Raw genomic sequence first — 16,158 nt, 5'->3', positions numbered from 1 at the left:
AGAGTTCTGAATGAGCTGTAGTTGTCTGACTGATTTTTTAGGTAGACCTGTAAAGATGCTGTTACAGTAATCAAGCCTACTAAAGATGAATGCATGGACTAGTTTTTCCAGGTCCTGTTGAGACATCAGATCTTTTATCCTTGATATATTCTTGAGGTGATAGTAAGCTGACTTTGTTATTGTCTTAATGTGTTTTTCTAAGTTTAGGTCTGCATCCATCACTACACCCAAATTTCTCGCCTGGTTTGTGGTTTTTAGATGTATAGATTGAAGTTCTCTGGTGACCTGTAATCGTTTTTCTTTGGCGCCAAAGACTATTACCTCAGTTTTGTTTTTGTTTAGCTGGAGAAAATTGTGGCACAACCAGTCATTGATTTCCTCAATGCATTTACCAAGAGCCTGTACAGGGCCTCGGTCTCCTGGTGACATTGTGATATATATTTGTGTGTCATCTGCATAGCTGTGATAGTTTATTTTGTTGTTGTTTATAATCTGTGCCAGTGGGAGCATGTAGATGTTAAACAGAAGGGGTCCCAAGATGGAACCTTGGGGAACTCCACATGTGATACTTGTCTGCTCAGATGTGAAGTTACCTATTGATACAAAGTATTTCCTGTTTTCTACGTATGTTTTGAACCAGTTTAGTACAGTTCCTGAAAGACCTGCCCAGTTCTCCAGTCGTTTGAGTAATATGTTGTGGTCAACTGTATCAAATGCTGCACTGAGATCCAGTAAAACTAGGACTGACATTTTTCCACTGTCTGTATTCAGACATATGTCATTAAACACTTTGGTCAGAGCGGTTTCAGTGCTGTGGTTCTGTCTAAAACCTGACTGGAAGGCATCGTAGCAATTATTCTGTTTTAAGAAGTAACTGAGCTGTTGAGAAACTGCTTTTTCAATGATCTTACTTAAAAACGGGAGATTTGAGATCGGCCTGTAGTTGTTCATTTGTGTCTTGTCAAGATTGTCCTTTTTCAGTATAGGTTTGATTACAGCAGTTTTTAGTGATTCTGGAAACACACCTGATAATAAAGAAAAGTTGACGATCTGTAACAGGTCTGACTCTAAAGTCTTTGAGACCTTTTTGAAAAAACTTGTTGGCAGGACATCTAAACAGCAGGAGGAGGAGTTCAGTTGACCTAAGATGTCCTCCAGGTCTTTGCTGTTAATAGGTTGAAACTGTTTCATGGTGTTTAAACAGTTTTTTGGTGGACACAGTACATATCCTGGATCTGCTGTTGATGTACCAATTGCTTGTCTAATCTTTTGGATTTTTTCTGTGAAGAATTTGGCAAAGTCATTGCAGGCCATGGTTGAATGAAGTTCAGCTGCCACTGACACAGGAGGGTTTGTTAGCCTGTCAACTGTAGAAAATAAGACCCGAGCATTATGGCTGTTTTTAGTGATGATGTCAGAGAAGTAGGACCTCCTTGCATTCCTCAGTTGTAAATTATAATTGTGAAGTTTCTCTTTATAAATGTCATAATGAACCTGGAGGTTTGTTTTTCTCCATCTGCGCTCAGCTTTCCTACACTCTCTTTTTTCATTTTTCACCAGTGTGGAGTTTCTCCATGGAGACTTTTTCCTTCCAGAGGTAACCTTCACCTTAATGGGAGCAATAGTGTCCATTACATTTAACATGTTAGCATTGAAGCTATTGACGAGCTCATTGACTGACCCTCTGGACAGGTCAGGTGTTAATGGGAAGACCTGGTTAAAAATTGCAGTACTGTGTTCAGTTATACACCGTTTTGTGATCACTGTTGTTGATATATTTGTGTGGGCTGAGATTTTACTTTCAAAGAAAACACAGTAATGATCAGACAGGCCCACATCAGACACAGTAATGTTTGAAATGCTCAGGCTCTTGGAGATCAGTAGGTCAAGAGTGTGTCCTCTATTATGTGTGGCCTCTGTTACATGATGAGTCAGCCCAAAGTTGCCCAGAGTGTTACTCAGGTCTTTAGTCCCTTTGTCCTGAGGGTTGTCCACATGAATGTTAAAATCCCCAGCAATAATTACACAGTCAAAATCAACACAGATCACAGACAGCAGTTCACTGAGGTCATTAAAAAAGTCTGTGCAGTATTTGGGAGGCCTGTAAACATTAAGAAACACAACTTTGGATGGGGCCTTCAGCTGTAAAGCCACATATTCAAAAGACTGAAAACTTCCAGGAGATAGCTGCTTACATTGAAATGATTCATTAAATAAGACAGCAACCCCTCCTCCTCTCCTGCTCACCCTGACCTCACTGATAAAACTGTAGTTAGGAGGGGTCGTCTCGATGAGAACAGCTCCACTGTTACTTTGGTCCAACCAAGTTTCAGTTAAAAACATAAAATCAAGGCTGTGCTCAGTGATTAAATCATTAATTAAAAATGATTTAGCGTTACTCTCGCCTGTGTTGTCATTATGTTTCACTCCAGTCAGCTGTGTCCCCATGATTACACTGAAAAAAAGGGACTGGCCATCTCTTGGATTTATGTAAGCATCTTGCATGTATTTAACGCAATTGCCTCATGTTTTAAAGATAAATGTAACTATATAGTGTAAAAACTACATGATATGCAGAAAGGGTGTATTAAATTGTTCATATCATGTTCAGGTGAAGTAAGTCAATAAGATAGCAACGTTAAATCTCGTGAAACCACGCGTGATTTCATCTCGCGGGCTTTGGATCGTGGTTTAAAAAATGCATCCATCTCAGTCAAGTCGAGCAGCCAACTCTATGTTTTTTGGTATGTCTTGATTTTTTGAATTAATATTTACCATATTTCAGCCAAATGTAGTTAAACGTCTAGAGTGCCGCCATGTAACATGCTAAAAAAGAGCCGTTAGCTTATTTGCTGTTTTATCTGTTGTCAAAGAATTGGCGCTTTTTCATTTGAATTTGTCTTTGGCACAAGAGCCGTAATATCACATTAAACCTAATTACGAGGCACTCATAACATAATTTGGTTTTCTGTGTGAATAGATTTGCCAACTGACTCTTCAGTTACATTGTGTATTTACTGCACCGTGGTGTTAGTGAGATTTTGGACATTGAACAGCTTTAGCTAATATCATCAGCGGCATTATGCTAGCTTACATCCCTACCCCTCCTGCCCTCACCTGCTGTCCTTTTGTTTTTGTTTTTTTTTGCTGCACATTGAGAGATGACCTCTATTCTGCATTTCACCAGGAGTCAGCTGATGGATTGTGGGTTCAAGGTGTTATGGTAAGAAAGTATATTCTATTTTCGCTTAAGGTTTCTGTAACTTAATTATAATAGGTTTTTTATAATTATTAGGTGCATGCATACTCAAATAGACCACCCTATTAATACAACTGATAAATCCAAAATCTGCCATAGGTTTAACCTGTATGTATTGTCAGAAAGGTGATTACTGGACTCACATTAATGCACACTTGAACTAAAATGAGGTTGTAACTTGTGGGTTCTTGGGTTGCAAATCAGAAACAAACATCTTTGGATTTTTTTAATCCCATAAGATCTGGAAACACAGTTTTTATTCAACAAAACATTACTGATTAACCAAGCACAGTGCCTGCTGTTATTTCAAAATAATTTTATGTCATTTTAGATGAAATGCAGCATTCCAGTGCATCCCAACCTTGCCTTTACAGTCAAGGTTTCTGACGGAGCTGAGTTTCTCTCTGACAGTCTGCTGAAAGTGTTTGCAAAGTGATCGGGGGAACAGGGCACAAAGCTAAAGGATGTAGCTGCCATGATGACAGTAAGAACTTTAAAATTCTTTAACTACAAAGTGTATATGTATTGCATTAGGTCAGTAAAAGATTTTTATGCTGCATCCATTGAAACAGTCAACTATTACCCGTGAGTACTGATTCCACCGAAAGGATGCCATAATTTTCGTTATGCATTTACTGGCCCACTGAGAAAAATTTATCTTTTTAAAAAAATAAATGTTCTGGAAACTATATATCCATAAAGTTGATGTCAAACAGAAACTTTTGATATTTCTTTGTAGATGCTGGTGTTGCATGTTGACTGGTTTAAGTTTTTGTCTGGGATCATTTTCTTCTGTGCTACTGAAAAGTTCACAAATCTCTGTTTTCTTTGTTAGAATACTTTAGGATGACGTTAATGCTCGAAGGGAGTCTCATCAAAGTGCTCCGCATCCGTGTGAAAGACAATTGCAACATCTTGGTGCAGGAGTTCATGGTGAGTGTTTTATGAGTAGATTGTGGCTTTGCAACATTTTAAAATGCATTTAGTTATCCACTTGATCCTCATTGGACCAGTTAGGACCAGTAGTCCTCTTTAATAATTTGAAGTTCACATGAGGCCTGGTAGTGAACTCGGCCGCCCCCCCTTGAGGCCCCACCCCCCTATATTAGGGGTCACATCAGTGTGAAAAAACTTTAAATTTGTCATTCTAGTGAACAAAGGAAAATCCCACCAGTATTTACATTAGCTTTTGTTTGAAAAAAAAAAAGACCAACAGCTAACCAAATTGTGGGGCTGAAAGTCTAAATTCTAACATCTTCTGAGTGACATAACCTGGATTTCTGATGGGCCGGTGTCTTTCTAACAAAAACTAATGTAAAGCATTTGAAATTATGTTTTTCACCCTCTCTTAGAAACTCTGTTAGACCATGATGGCAGGCAACTCTTTGGCTATAGCTATTTACTATGTTGCTTGCATTGGTTTAAATTACTCTAACATTAGAACTGGTAGATTCAAAAGAGATGAGTTTAAAAAGTAATCTTAAAGAAATTTTTTGTGTTTAACCAGGACTTGACTGAGGCCACTGCACAGATTGAGAAAACCACAATGAACATCTGTCTCCAGAGGATGCACCAGGCAATGACTTTTCTGATGTTGGCATCATCATCGAGGGTATAGTAGTTCTTCAAGATCTGGATAACGTGACCTTTGCAGTAGCCATGCTGTTTGGACCTTTTTTATTCCTTCAACATGAGTTACCCATCACAACTCTGCTACACTTTTGAGGTGATTCAAAGGGTGGTAATGGAGTTGGATGCAACTCAGCTCTCAAGAAAAGCTCACAACTAAGACAAAACTGCTCCTGCAAGGAAAGCTCGCTGTTATGCATGTGAGGTGATCAGCTCTAGGTGAGAGGACATTTAAATCTCACACTTGTTCTGCTGCATTTTGAAGCTCAATTCCAGAAACGGATCGCAGGGTTCATTTTTATATACACTGCAACTGCCATGAGGACGAGCCGTTTTTTTGTTCTTGTTTGTTTTTCCTTTTGCTCTGTACAAGTTCTCTGTCTGTTTGGTAGCATTTTTAAATTTCTCTTTGTATTTTTTCTTTCTTTTACTAGTGAAGAGATGTAGCATGAACAGTTATACAGTCTAAATATCCCATATGGGTCGTGTGAAATGGTATTTTCAGTTTCATTCAGTTGAAGTAAAGAACGTTGAATATTTCTAAGTGTGCTGTTTTGAACCAAGATGTCACAGTATGATCAGTGCTGTAATTTTTGACAGTCACTGTATCAATGTTATTTTTGCATCTCTTGAATAAAGGTTTTGACCTGCAGGTGCTAATTTCTTTAGTTATTGGGGTAAAATGGGTAATGTTAATAGGAAGGTGTTTGCCAATTCAGTAACCTAATTTAATGTTAATGGAAACTAACATTACCTCAAATTGTTTAGTTATAATTGTTGTTTAACTGAATCTTGACGTCAGAGGCCTTAAATAGAATGTTTTGATTTGTTCTTTCCCAACATTTTTCAAAAGAAAGAGTCTAATTTCTTTGCTGTGATTGATTCCAGAGAACACGGAAGAACTGACATTATTTAACTGTTGATTTATGTAGATTCAGTAGAGGAGTAATGTCAGTTTAATTCTTTACCTACTGTCAATGCAGTGAAATTAGACATTTTGTTTTGAAAGGTTACTGGTGGATGCCAGCAACCATCTTGGAAGAGAACAATACAATCTGTTATAAGGCCTCCATTTGAAAATTGTGTATTTGATGCTAGAATATAATAGCAAAATGTAATTTGAAGATAACATGTAGTATTTAAGTGACCAAGTAGTATTGGGTAAAAGTTATTGAATCGTGTTGGGATAAAGTGAGAAAATTGTGAAGGATTAAAATATTTCAAGAGCTCAAATTACTTCATCAAAACATGTTTAAGTCACATTTTATCAACACAAATTGCACAGGTTTATTGAACATGAATAAATTGTGTTAATTTAACTCAATTGTTTATGTTGCTGCCAAAGCAAAACATCTGTGTGCAACAAATGTCCACCATTGAATTAAGTAAATCCAACAACATATTTTTTTCAGTGTACCTCACGTGTGTATTTAAGTCCCCAGCGTCACGGCGTCTGCCTACGTACCGCCTTGTTTCCCTTGTTAGGGTCGTAGTTTAAAAAGTCATAGTTTAGTTCATAGTTGAGCCTTGTTTTATTTATTTGTGTTATTAGTCTTATTTTTGAAACTTAGGCTGCGTTCACACTGCAGGTGAAAGCGCATCAAATCAGATTTTTTTGACCCTATGCGACCCATCTATCCGATCATGGTCTGACAGTGTGAACGGCACAAATCCGATATTTTCAAATCCGATCTGGGTCACTTTCGTATGTGGTGCTGAAACCGATACATATCCGATGTTTTAGAAAGCGACTGCTGCTTGATGGTCATGTCGCATTAAATCCGTCTTTTACGTCACTGACACAAGACAGACGCTGATTATCAGCGCCCGAGAAGACATCGTGAACGCTTCCTGGCCATCCAGTGTAGATGTTGGGAAGGCAACGTTGGAGAAACGTGAACATTTTCTTTGTACTGTATAATCTGCAGATTCTGACAGAAATCTGCAGCTATCCTTTGAAGCACCGCTCCTCTGAAACAGCAATAAGGATCATTATTAGGTTATTTACATTATTATGTAAATAACAAAATAACTTAAAGCAAAAATTGGGAAACGTAAAGTCCGAAGTCTTTATATTAAGGCCATCAGTCAAACATACTGCTGCTCTGGGTCTAAACAGAGCGCGTTGTGTGTGACGCCTTGTTTTGCGCATGCGGCCGCTTTGAGCGTTCACACTAGAGCGCGTTTGCTGTCGCATTTTATTTGTAGTGTGAACGAGCAGACAAAAAAATTGGAATTGAGCATTAAGACCTGCAGAGTGAATGTAGCCTTAGTTTTGTCTCCACCGTGTCTGCTTCTGGGTCCACCTCATCATCGCACCCCGCCGTGACAGCAGCACTGAAGGTGATTCTAGAAAACATCTCCTGCACAGTTAAAAGCACTGCTGGACACCGAGCTAACAACTGTTACTGATGTATTAAGCAGATAACAGTAAAACGGTGGTTTTAATCTGCAGCCTTGTTCATTTGGTACAAATATCACAGGACTTGACATATGACAACCCGCCTGCCTTACATAGCCGGGAAGATTCCACTTCCTGTGAGCTGATCCTGATGTGCACAGCGCAGAGAGCCAGTCAATTCTGCAGAAATCACCGGCTTGACAAAAGGGCAATAACGGGGCAGAGGGGGGGAGTCACCGGCCCAGTTGTTGGGGGGGCTTACGTGCAGGTGAGCCAGACTTTGACTGACATTCACCCAGTGCGCTGAGAAAGTTTAACCTTGGTGTGCTGGAGAAGCCGCTCTCACAGGGAGACAGTGAGGGATGAAGAGCGAATGTGAGAAAAACTGATTTCCTGCATAACAACCGATGTTTTTTTTCATAAGCAGCCTGTTTCCAGAGACGCTGGTTTGAACCCAAGGTCTTGCTCCATGTTTTATTAAACACGGTAACTGGCAACACTGCCTCATAAATAGAGATGAGCACAGACACCTGAGGAGTCGGGGCACTGCTTGCTCTTGATCGTCCAGCCCAACACGACCCAGAAGGTTCTGCATGCGCAGCACCGCACACGCTTCTGCCTAGCTGCCCTCTGTTTTGTTAGCATCGCGGCAGCTGATAAATGGCACCATATGGAGCAGGTTCGTAATTGGGAAGGTCAATGATGTTAAAAATGTATGTAATTGAGTTTGACTCGACGTGTTTGGCTATTTTTAACTCGGAGCTCAGGCCAGTTTTAATAACGCTGCTTAAACAACATTAGTGCAACTATTAGAAATATGGGGAGAGCTAATGAGGGGTTTAACAGATGGTTATAAAAGCAGTTCAATCATTTACCAAGAATAATACGCCTTCTCTACTCTGCTGATAAAGAATCTCTCTGTTATATCATGTGTGCAAAAGCGAAACAGTGGGAAATAAGCGCCTCATTATGCTTATCCTTAAATATAGACTGGACTTGATATTTCTTTAACTGGGGTTGTGTTTCCACTCTAAAGCCTCTTTGTATGAGGACAATCTCATAAAGTCTTTGATATATGGACACAATTTGCCTGAGAGATTTTTCTTTTCCAGGTCAGGAAAGATGGAAATGGCCTTTTCTTTCCACAGGAGTAAACATCTCAGTCAAACAGCATATTTATGGTTTTTGTTGCTGATAGAATTATTTTCCATCCCCTGTGTTCTCAGCTTGCACTGGGAATTGAATCATTGCCTTAGAAACATGATTCTGTGACTGTTTTTCCCCCATTCAATTTCAAGGACTTGGCAACCTTGTCCTATTCAAACGTGTGCATTATTACATTTTATTGTTGGCCATAAATGAATGGGGAGGTTGAGCACTCTAGAGGCAAGTGTAACACACATTAGGGCTTGTATAATATCGCATCTCAAGGTAAGAGTCAAACCATCTACAGTTCTGTGTTTCGACACCAAAACCGACACACTATTAGCAATCACAAAGCATCGGGAGGCAATCGAAAAGGCAACGGCGATGCAGCCACGTAGGTTTAGATCATTTTTCTCCTGAATAAGCTGGAAGCTTTCAGGGGAACTACTTTGAATTGTGGACTTTAAAAGCTTCTGACAAACGAAAAACATTTCCAGCTCGTACTCTGTGCTCTGACTCTAAAGGTTGCAAAGCTACACACTTACAATGATGTAAAAATTGGCTTTCACAGATCCCAACATTAATGACGTGCTGATCCTGTCCACCTCAGAGGCTGTGAATGCTAGCAGGAGATGACGCTGTGACAGAATGAGGATTTACCTGCTGGGACAATGAGGAGGATGTGGAGCTACTGTAAATGGGTCACAGTGACTGTAAAGGAGAATGAAGGGGGGGCGAACCCCAGAGGCTAGCCATACTGCTGACTCTCAGTTCACTATCACAGCTCTGTAAGTCTCACTGGCTGTGCTCCATTAATAACATTAGCGCCGGCTCGTTTCTCTACGTTCTAGATTTGTCTCATTTACAAAAATGTGTTACAGAAAATAAGGTAAGAGGGACATTACACAGCAGGAAAAACATGTCGACAAAAGAAATGTTTAGCACGTTTAGCACGTGCATAGCGACGCTAAATCATGGAGTGTAAAGTCCATCAGAACTAGCTGTGGGCGGGGTGGGTGAGGTGACAGGCGCTAAGAGGAGGGGAGGTAGCGGGTGGGACGGCGTGTGCGTATGTGTGTCTAGGGAGTGATGCTGCCTGCTGACCTGGTCATCCATTAGACAGGGTCCATCCATCCAGCCCCCAGCACACACCGCCACCTCCTCCACCCCCCCCACCCGAGGCCCATCATTGCGGCTTTCTGCCAGGCCTGGAATCTCCACATTAATTTCTCATCTGTGGCGCCCTAATGAGCTCCGCCTGCTCGTCCACCTCTGAGACCTCAGTGATTATCAGACAGGGGGGTGACCATTTGTCAATGGCAAGAGGTGGCATTTACGCTGCTGACCTTGCTGCCAAGGAGAGCGGAATCAAAATTAGCGGAGCAAAGAACAGAAAAGCCATCAGAAGCTCTGGAGAGCAGCCGCCGCGCGCACACACGATCCGCTCAAGGATGCTGTCCAAACCTCCGTCTGTCTTTTGTTGCTGCTCCTTTTGGTGAAAACTGCTAAACTTGTATTTGCACATTCACACAAACTTGATAACTGAAGTGTAAAAGCAGAATAATCCTATTGTGCTTTTGCGGCGGTGAGCGGAGGCCCTCGGTTTGCTGCAACACAGAGCGGTGGGCGGTGCGCACCCCTCGGTGGGAGCAGGGATTTGCCGGTTATTGGATGGAGGGGAGCGGTGTAGGTCTGTGACACCCGCTAACCTTGGCCAGTGCTGCTGGGACTTGGAGGGTATCCATCACCGTGGCAGCCCCGAGACCCAGAGCGGGGGGAAAAGCCACAGAAGTTGCCGGGGGAGGGAAAAAAGCTAGTAAAAATTTAATGCACTCCGCAGAGCAGTCATGTCATACTTGGTTATGGAAAATAATCCCAGATGCCTGCAGTGCTAAAATGGAGCTGTAATGTGCTCGCCTCCTAACCCGGCCTGACAGCCATGATGTACGACTACCATTACCGGAAAATATCACTTCAACTAACCCGTGATCCGGCTCCGCTAAGGGTCATATTATCCATGAGGAACAAATTACACTCCCCCAAAGTAAATACAAATTTCCTACACTGACTGGGTACAAAGCACAGAGCGGGGAGGGGGCAGGCGGGAATGTTACCTATGACAACGCTCTGCAGAGTGACAAGGATGATAAAGTACATGACAAATCACTGGCTGACAGGGTACTCTAGTGCAATCAGCCTCAGCCTCGGCCTAGCGAGCACCCACTCAAGCCTGTAAACACTACTCTCTTCCTTTGGAGGGGGCAAAACACATAATCTTTTAACGCTGACAAGTTGCTCTCTCCTTTTTATTACTCATCCTTCCCACTGCGGCGGAAGAGGAAGGGTTTGGGGTGAGGCTGTGTGGGGGGATGGAAGATATAAAACGGTTTTATGTACAGTGCTGCTGAGTGATTGAGAAACATGACTCTTCTGCTATAATTGCCCGAGGGCAAACACAGCAAAACAATAAAGGAGGAGAAACAGCAAATATATTACTGGTTCAGATCTTTATTTTATGTCAAGGACAAACAGGTTCCTGCTTGGATCCCTTGCCTCCAATAAGAGCAAAGCACAGCGAATTACAGCACTCTGCTGCGCGGCCGTTAATAAGACGCAGAACATTTTCAGAATGGCATTTACAGCTTGTGGCTACTGATAGAGCGAGTAAATAACACTTAGGAAGGTGTGGTCTATAAAAAAGGCCGGAGGCAAGAGGAATAAAAGCTGCGTGGTGATAAAGTTGTGCAGATTACAGTATAGACTCATTGTCTTCGCTGAGGGCCTAAGTGCATGATTGGGGAACAGGAGCACTTGAGCATTAGCGCACATCGGTGCGAAAATGTTTGACGGGCAGTTTCAAGGTGCCACTTAGGAAGAAGGAAAAAAATCACTTAAGCATTCGTGAGTCCAGACAGAGCCGGAGCCTCTCGACTATATTACAAAGATCCAAGACGAGGTGGAGAAATCTACCACTGCTAGATTAAACGTTGAGGGAATGTTTCCGTTTGAAAATAAATGAGGCAGGCTGCACTTACACTGATAAAAAATCCACATTATTATTAATATATTTAAAGTGTGTGGACCTGTCAGAGGCTCCTAAAAGACTTCACTGCTTATGGACCTTTGGAGGATGAGCGATACCTGATGCTACAGAGCTCAGCGAAGTGGAAATGAGCTGTTCTGCACGAGTCCAGGCCCGTGTGACCGCCTGATCCTGTTTGGACACCTCGATTCTGCACCTTGGAGCAAAGGAGGAGCCGAGCCATGACAGACGGTAAACAAGATCATTATTCAGGAAGAACGGCTCACTTCCCCCCACGCATAGTTTCAGCCCCCCAAAAACTGTCCCCCATGAAGGGACAGTTTCATGCACACTGGCTGCTGGGAAAGAGATGCTAACAGTACGAATACAGGGCTAATAATACCAGTGTTGTGCGGCGAGTGACTGCTGATAGGCGTCCTCCTACCTGTCTCCCAGCATGCCATTAACATGTCACGCTGCAGAAGGCCCCGTCCTACGGGTCACTTTGTAATGAGCAAATGCTCTGACAGTTTCCAGCACACGCAGAAACACACTCGCACAGCGACACGGGATCGCGTGCACACGGAGAGCTGTCTCTTATCAGAGCCCGGCAGCTCCACGGCAGAGGCCTTCTACGCCAGGCAGAACATGATTTCTCCTGGGAACACTTTTTCCATTTCCTGCTTTTGAAGGGAAACGAAATAAGCCACGTTTGTCCTCATCTGAATACATTTGACCCATTAAAATGACTCTGCTCTGCTGCGGCGTTGCAAAGGAGACCGCCACGCTCACAGAATGCAAATGACAGCAGCGGCACTGGGTGTAGCGTGCGAGGCTCCTGGCAGGAGCAGATAGTGGCAGGTGACGTGGACTAAGGAGGGCCGTTGAGTGGGAGCTCCAATTACTCCTTACGTTGAGGAAGAACGCGTGAGTCAGCCCTGTCATAGGGGTCCCCGTTTACTAATTCACTCCTCTGTTACTTTAACACACAATTAATCAATGACAGGAAGGTGTAGTCGGTGCTGTTCATCAGGAGCGTAACGTGAGCCAGGGTGAATTAATACAGTCACTGGGGGGATTACCGTGCTCTCGCTCTCTTCCTGAAACAAGAAGGAATTGCCACCGAGACAAGAGCAATTTAAATCGACAACACTGAGTAATGACTCAATTTGCTGCAGAGTCTAAACACTACAAGCAAATGGCATTACTAAATCATTAGAGCACATCTAGCTCTCTGGTTAGAATTCAGTGGCTAATATGGCTGCTTTTACAATCTAAAGCACGCTCAAACTGAGACCTGGATTTTAAAGTGCTTTACAACCAGAATAGCAACAAACGTTTAAACGCTTACAGGTGCTTTTATTTTACCCAACCGTGACCATCCTCATCATTGCATCACCACATGAAAGAAAAACAAGAACCCAGAAGACGAAACGCTGCACGGGCGATGCACGTTTACGCAACGATGTCCAGCGTCTCGTTTGAGGATTCGATCGTGGCTCCTCAGAGCGCTCCAAAAGTAATCGCCGTGACTCGAGCTCACCTCGGGGACATTTTAAAGACAGAGCGCGAGCCTCTCGTACCCGCCCCTTACACAGCTGAGAGGATGATGCATTTCCATGAGCCTCGGAGGTCCTTTACCTTCTAACCAACAAAAATGTCCTCCCGCTCAGTCACCTTTAGCTTTCGGACCTCACACAGAGAGCAGAAGCTCTACCACTGAATCAGATCTGAATCTCATTCCAACCACATACTCATAAACTCATATCATGTCTATGGTGTCTGGGTACAAAGTCACTTCAAGCATACAAACCTCTGGATGCCGTTCATTTGATTCCTCAGGTTCTGACACTGATGATGACTCCTTTTAGGCTTCTTCTTCTTCTTCTCTCTGGATGTTGAAAAGCTGCTTTTCAGCGTTTGTTTGCAAAATAGGTTAAGAAGCTCCACGTCTAACTGATCTGATGGACATCATTGACCTCAAAACAACGCCACTATATTCTTACTTACAGCCATAAACGGGCACATTAGCTTCTTTACTTGTGTAACCTTTAAACGTTTGCCAACATCTGTTATGATTTCTTTTCTTCTCTGAAATTACAGGATGCCCAGTACTTGCTCTAGGACACGAGAACACCAAAGCTTAATCACTTTTTCTCCCAGGAGAAAAAATGTATATGAAAAGTTGCTATTCCTGCATCTGGAGTCATTTAGCACTACAGTTTATAGTTTTTGCAACCTTGTAATTGTGTATGTTCCCAGTACAGTCAGTTTAATTTAACCCAAAAACCACTAAAGTAAAAAATAATTAAAGCAAATGAATACATTTAAGAAAAACTGAGGTTGTACACAACTCAGCATCATCAGCTTTTCCACCATGGCCCATGACTTATGTTCTATAACCTGTTGAAGTCCATGATATTCACATAACTCACATTATTTTGGCTTTTTCCCTGAAACACTTCCGGACTTTGTTAAATCTGTAGAGCCTGTTTGCTGCTAATCACTGCTGTGTGTTTCGTTGCTGCTGTAACAATGTAACTGCAACAAAAGTGCCAAAACTGACGCAATGAAGCTCCAACACAGGAAGACGCTATAGATCCTGGCAGGAGGTGGTTTTGCTGGGATTACAGAAACAGAACTACAGTGAAGACAAATGCAGGAGCAAAAAGAGCGCGTCACAGAAACAGACGGGCAGACACCAGCATATAGGTGGATGGATAGATACAGAAATAGACGCCGTGCTGCAGACACGCTCGTCTGTGCTTTAAGTAACAGAAAGCCTGGCTGCCGGAGCAGTCTCATTTAAATGTCATTGAAATCCTAAAAAGCCAGAACAGTTCAATTTAGATTTTGCACATCATTAAGTCATTCATAATTAATGCGCAACTAATTAAGGTTTTGTCATACTTATTAACAGGATGTTTAATTCTAATTACATTCAATTCTCAGTCTTAAAGTAACATTTGGATCTTTTTAAAACACTGATAAAATACGCTCGAAGGGATTCAAGCACATTCAGCCCAATGTGAAAGTCTTACCTTGTCGTCCTGGTCACTCTCAGTGTCGCACTGCGAGAGAAGGAAAGAGAAAGCTCAAATTAGGAATAAGATGTCCAGTTTGTGGGGTTTTAAACAGTTTGCATTCAATCCCAGTGCGTGTGGTCACCATAATCTCATTCATCTTATCAACTTTTTAATGACAAATTTATCACATAACTTGTATTCTGGACCTGGATATCATCAGATCAGTTCATTAGCTGATCCAAGCAGCAGAATGTGAAATAAAGTGAATTTCTCATGAGCGCCCGTGCCCTTGTTAACACTGGGCACCATGTAAAATTCAGACAGAGCTGGAATCTCCGAACTCTAATCGCCACTGGAATTCTAATAGCATGATGTTGTTGCTGCTTCAGGCTGGGGATGGCAGATTGACACGAGGAGGAAGGGAACTTGGTAATGGTGGGAGGAAAAAGGGGGCTAGATTTCAATTTTTTGTTCCAATTTCAATTTCAAGGTCCACTTAATTCTTTATCAACTAATTAGCGTGATGCTGGGTGAATGGCGGCCCTCGTAGTTGTGCATATGGCTGAGGTGCAGGGAAGCACTGGAGTCAGTAATGAAAAAGGCACTGGGGGGGAATACGGGCAGGGGCTGGTACAGCGTGTGGGCAGGAGCGCGAGGAGGGGTTGGTGGGTGACGATTAAAGTATGGCAGGAGTGAAGGGGGGGGATGATTGACGGCCCACGGAGTGAGCGACAGAAGGCCGTGTCATTTCTTCCTTCCATCTCGTGCTCTTTTTTTTTTTTTTGCTGATCTGGGCCCTGCAGAGCTCAAAGGTAGCTGGCTGGGTTTGTGGCTGATCTGCTTCTCGGGCTGGATGGTAAAAAGGGGGCTTGCGAGCTCAGCAGGAGCATAGCATCCAATTTACAGGCCTGTCCCGCACAGCCCAAGGGGCTGCCTGCGGCACACTGCCATGATGGTCAGCTCCAGCAGCTCATAAATTATGCAGAGGCAATAAACGCACTGGGCAAACACTCCTCAGACGTTCCCTGCTCCATTTCGCTCTCACTCCTTCTCCGCCATACATTCCAACCCCGTTTTAAGACAGCGCGCAGGAGCCCTGATAACAAATAAAGATAACGACAGACGACGGTAGATCACGATCACGCGCGGGTGTCTGTGTAATATTAAAAGCTCCAAACTGCGTGCATTTATGCATCTCTTCCAGCTCCTGAGTAAATAGGCGTGTCTGCCTGCATCGCTCTCTCGTGGCCTCCCACACAGACTAACGCCGCAGACGAGATCAACGGCGTTCAGGCTTTTGAGAATGTAGCAACAGCGACGCGACCGAGCACTCATTAGCCGCTTCTCTGTGCACGACGCAAGCAAGCGAGGGGTTCAAATAATTGACATAATTTCAGTTTTCTGCATTGTGCTGTGATCCACGAAAAAAAGGAGTCTAGCCTTTCTTCCCCGTGTTCCCTTTTTGTTCTTATTTTGCTCTCCCTGCTTCCCCCGCTCCTCGGCTGTGCAGCCAATTGCTTTGATTGCCAAGATAGAAGCCGGCTGGAATGACTTGCCCTTGCTTGTGAAGCAAATGGAACATGCTAATGGAACTCATCGTATTACCCGATGCAAAAGTGCCATAGCTCATTACTTTAAGATAAAGGGATATCATTGTAGACGGCAAGCAGAATTG

The 16,158-nt window shown here is 42.9% G+C and overlaps 1 protein-coding gene and 1 long non-coding RNA gene across 12 annotated transcripts in view; one reads left to right on the top strand and one right to left on the bottom strand.

The window, feature by feature from the left end:
- Nucleotides 1-16,158, bottom strand: part of auts2a (activator of transcription and developmental regulator AUTS2 a) — a 346,590-nt gene that overhangs the window by 105,753 nt on the left and 224,679 nt on the right. For all 10 annotated transcript variants that reach the window (XM_085469427.1, XM_085469431.1, XM_085469430.1 and 7 more), the window contains one exon: nucleotides 14,499-14,528. In XM_085469427.1, the coding sequence (XP_085325553.1) occupies nucleotides 14,499-14,528 (30 nt within the window). The remainder of the gene's footprint in view (nucleotides 1-14,498; nucleotides 14,529-16,158) is intronic.
- On the top strand, nucleotides 1,964-5,023 carry LOC146699631 (uncharacterized). Of its 2 annotated transcripts, none has more exons than XR_014922437.1 (4): nucleotides 1,964-3,223; nucleotides 3,591-3,743; nucleotides 4,105-4,192; nucleotides 4,767-5,023. It is a non-coding gene; the product is annotated as an uncharacterized LOC146699631 (long non-coding RNA). The 2 variants fall into 2 exon arrangements; XR_014922438.1 differs by having other exon boundaries at nucleotides 4,095-4,192.

The sequence above is a fragment of the Copadichromis virginalis genome, linkage group LG10 (assembly GCF_057382275.1).
Source record: "Copadichromis virginalis isolate Kocher_CV1m ecotype Utaka linkage group LG10, C_Virginalis_male_GT1.1, whole genome shotgun sequence".
NCBI classification, from domain to species: domain Eukaryota; kingdom Metazoa; phylum Chordata; class Actinopteri; order Cichliformes; family Cichlidae; genus Copadichromis; species Copadichromis virginalis.
This window is presented reverse-complemented; position numbering and strand designations above follow the sequence as displayed.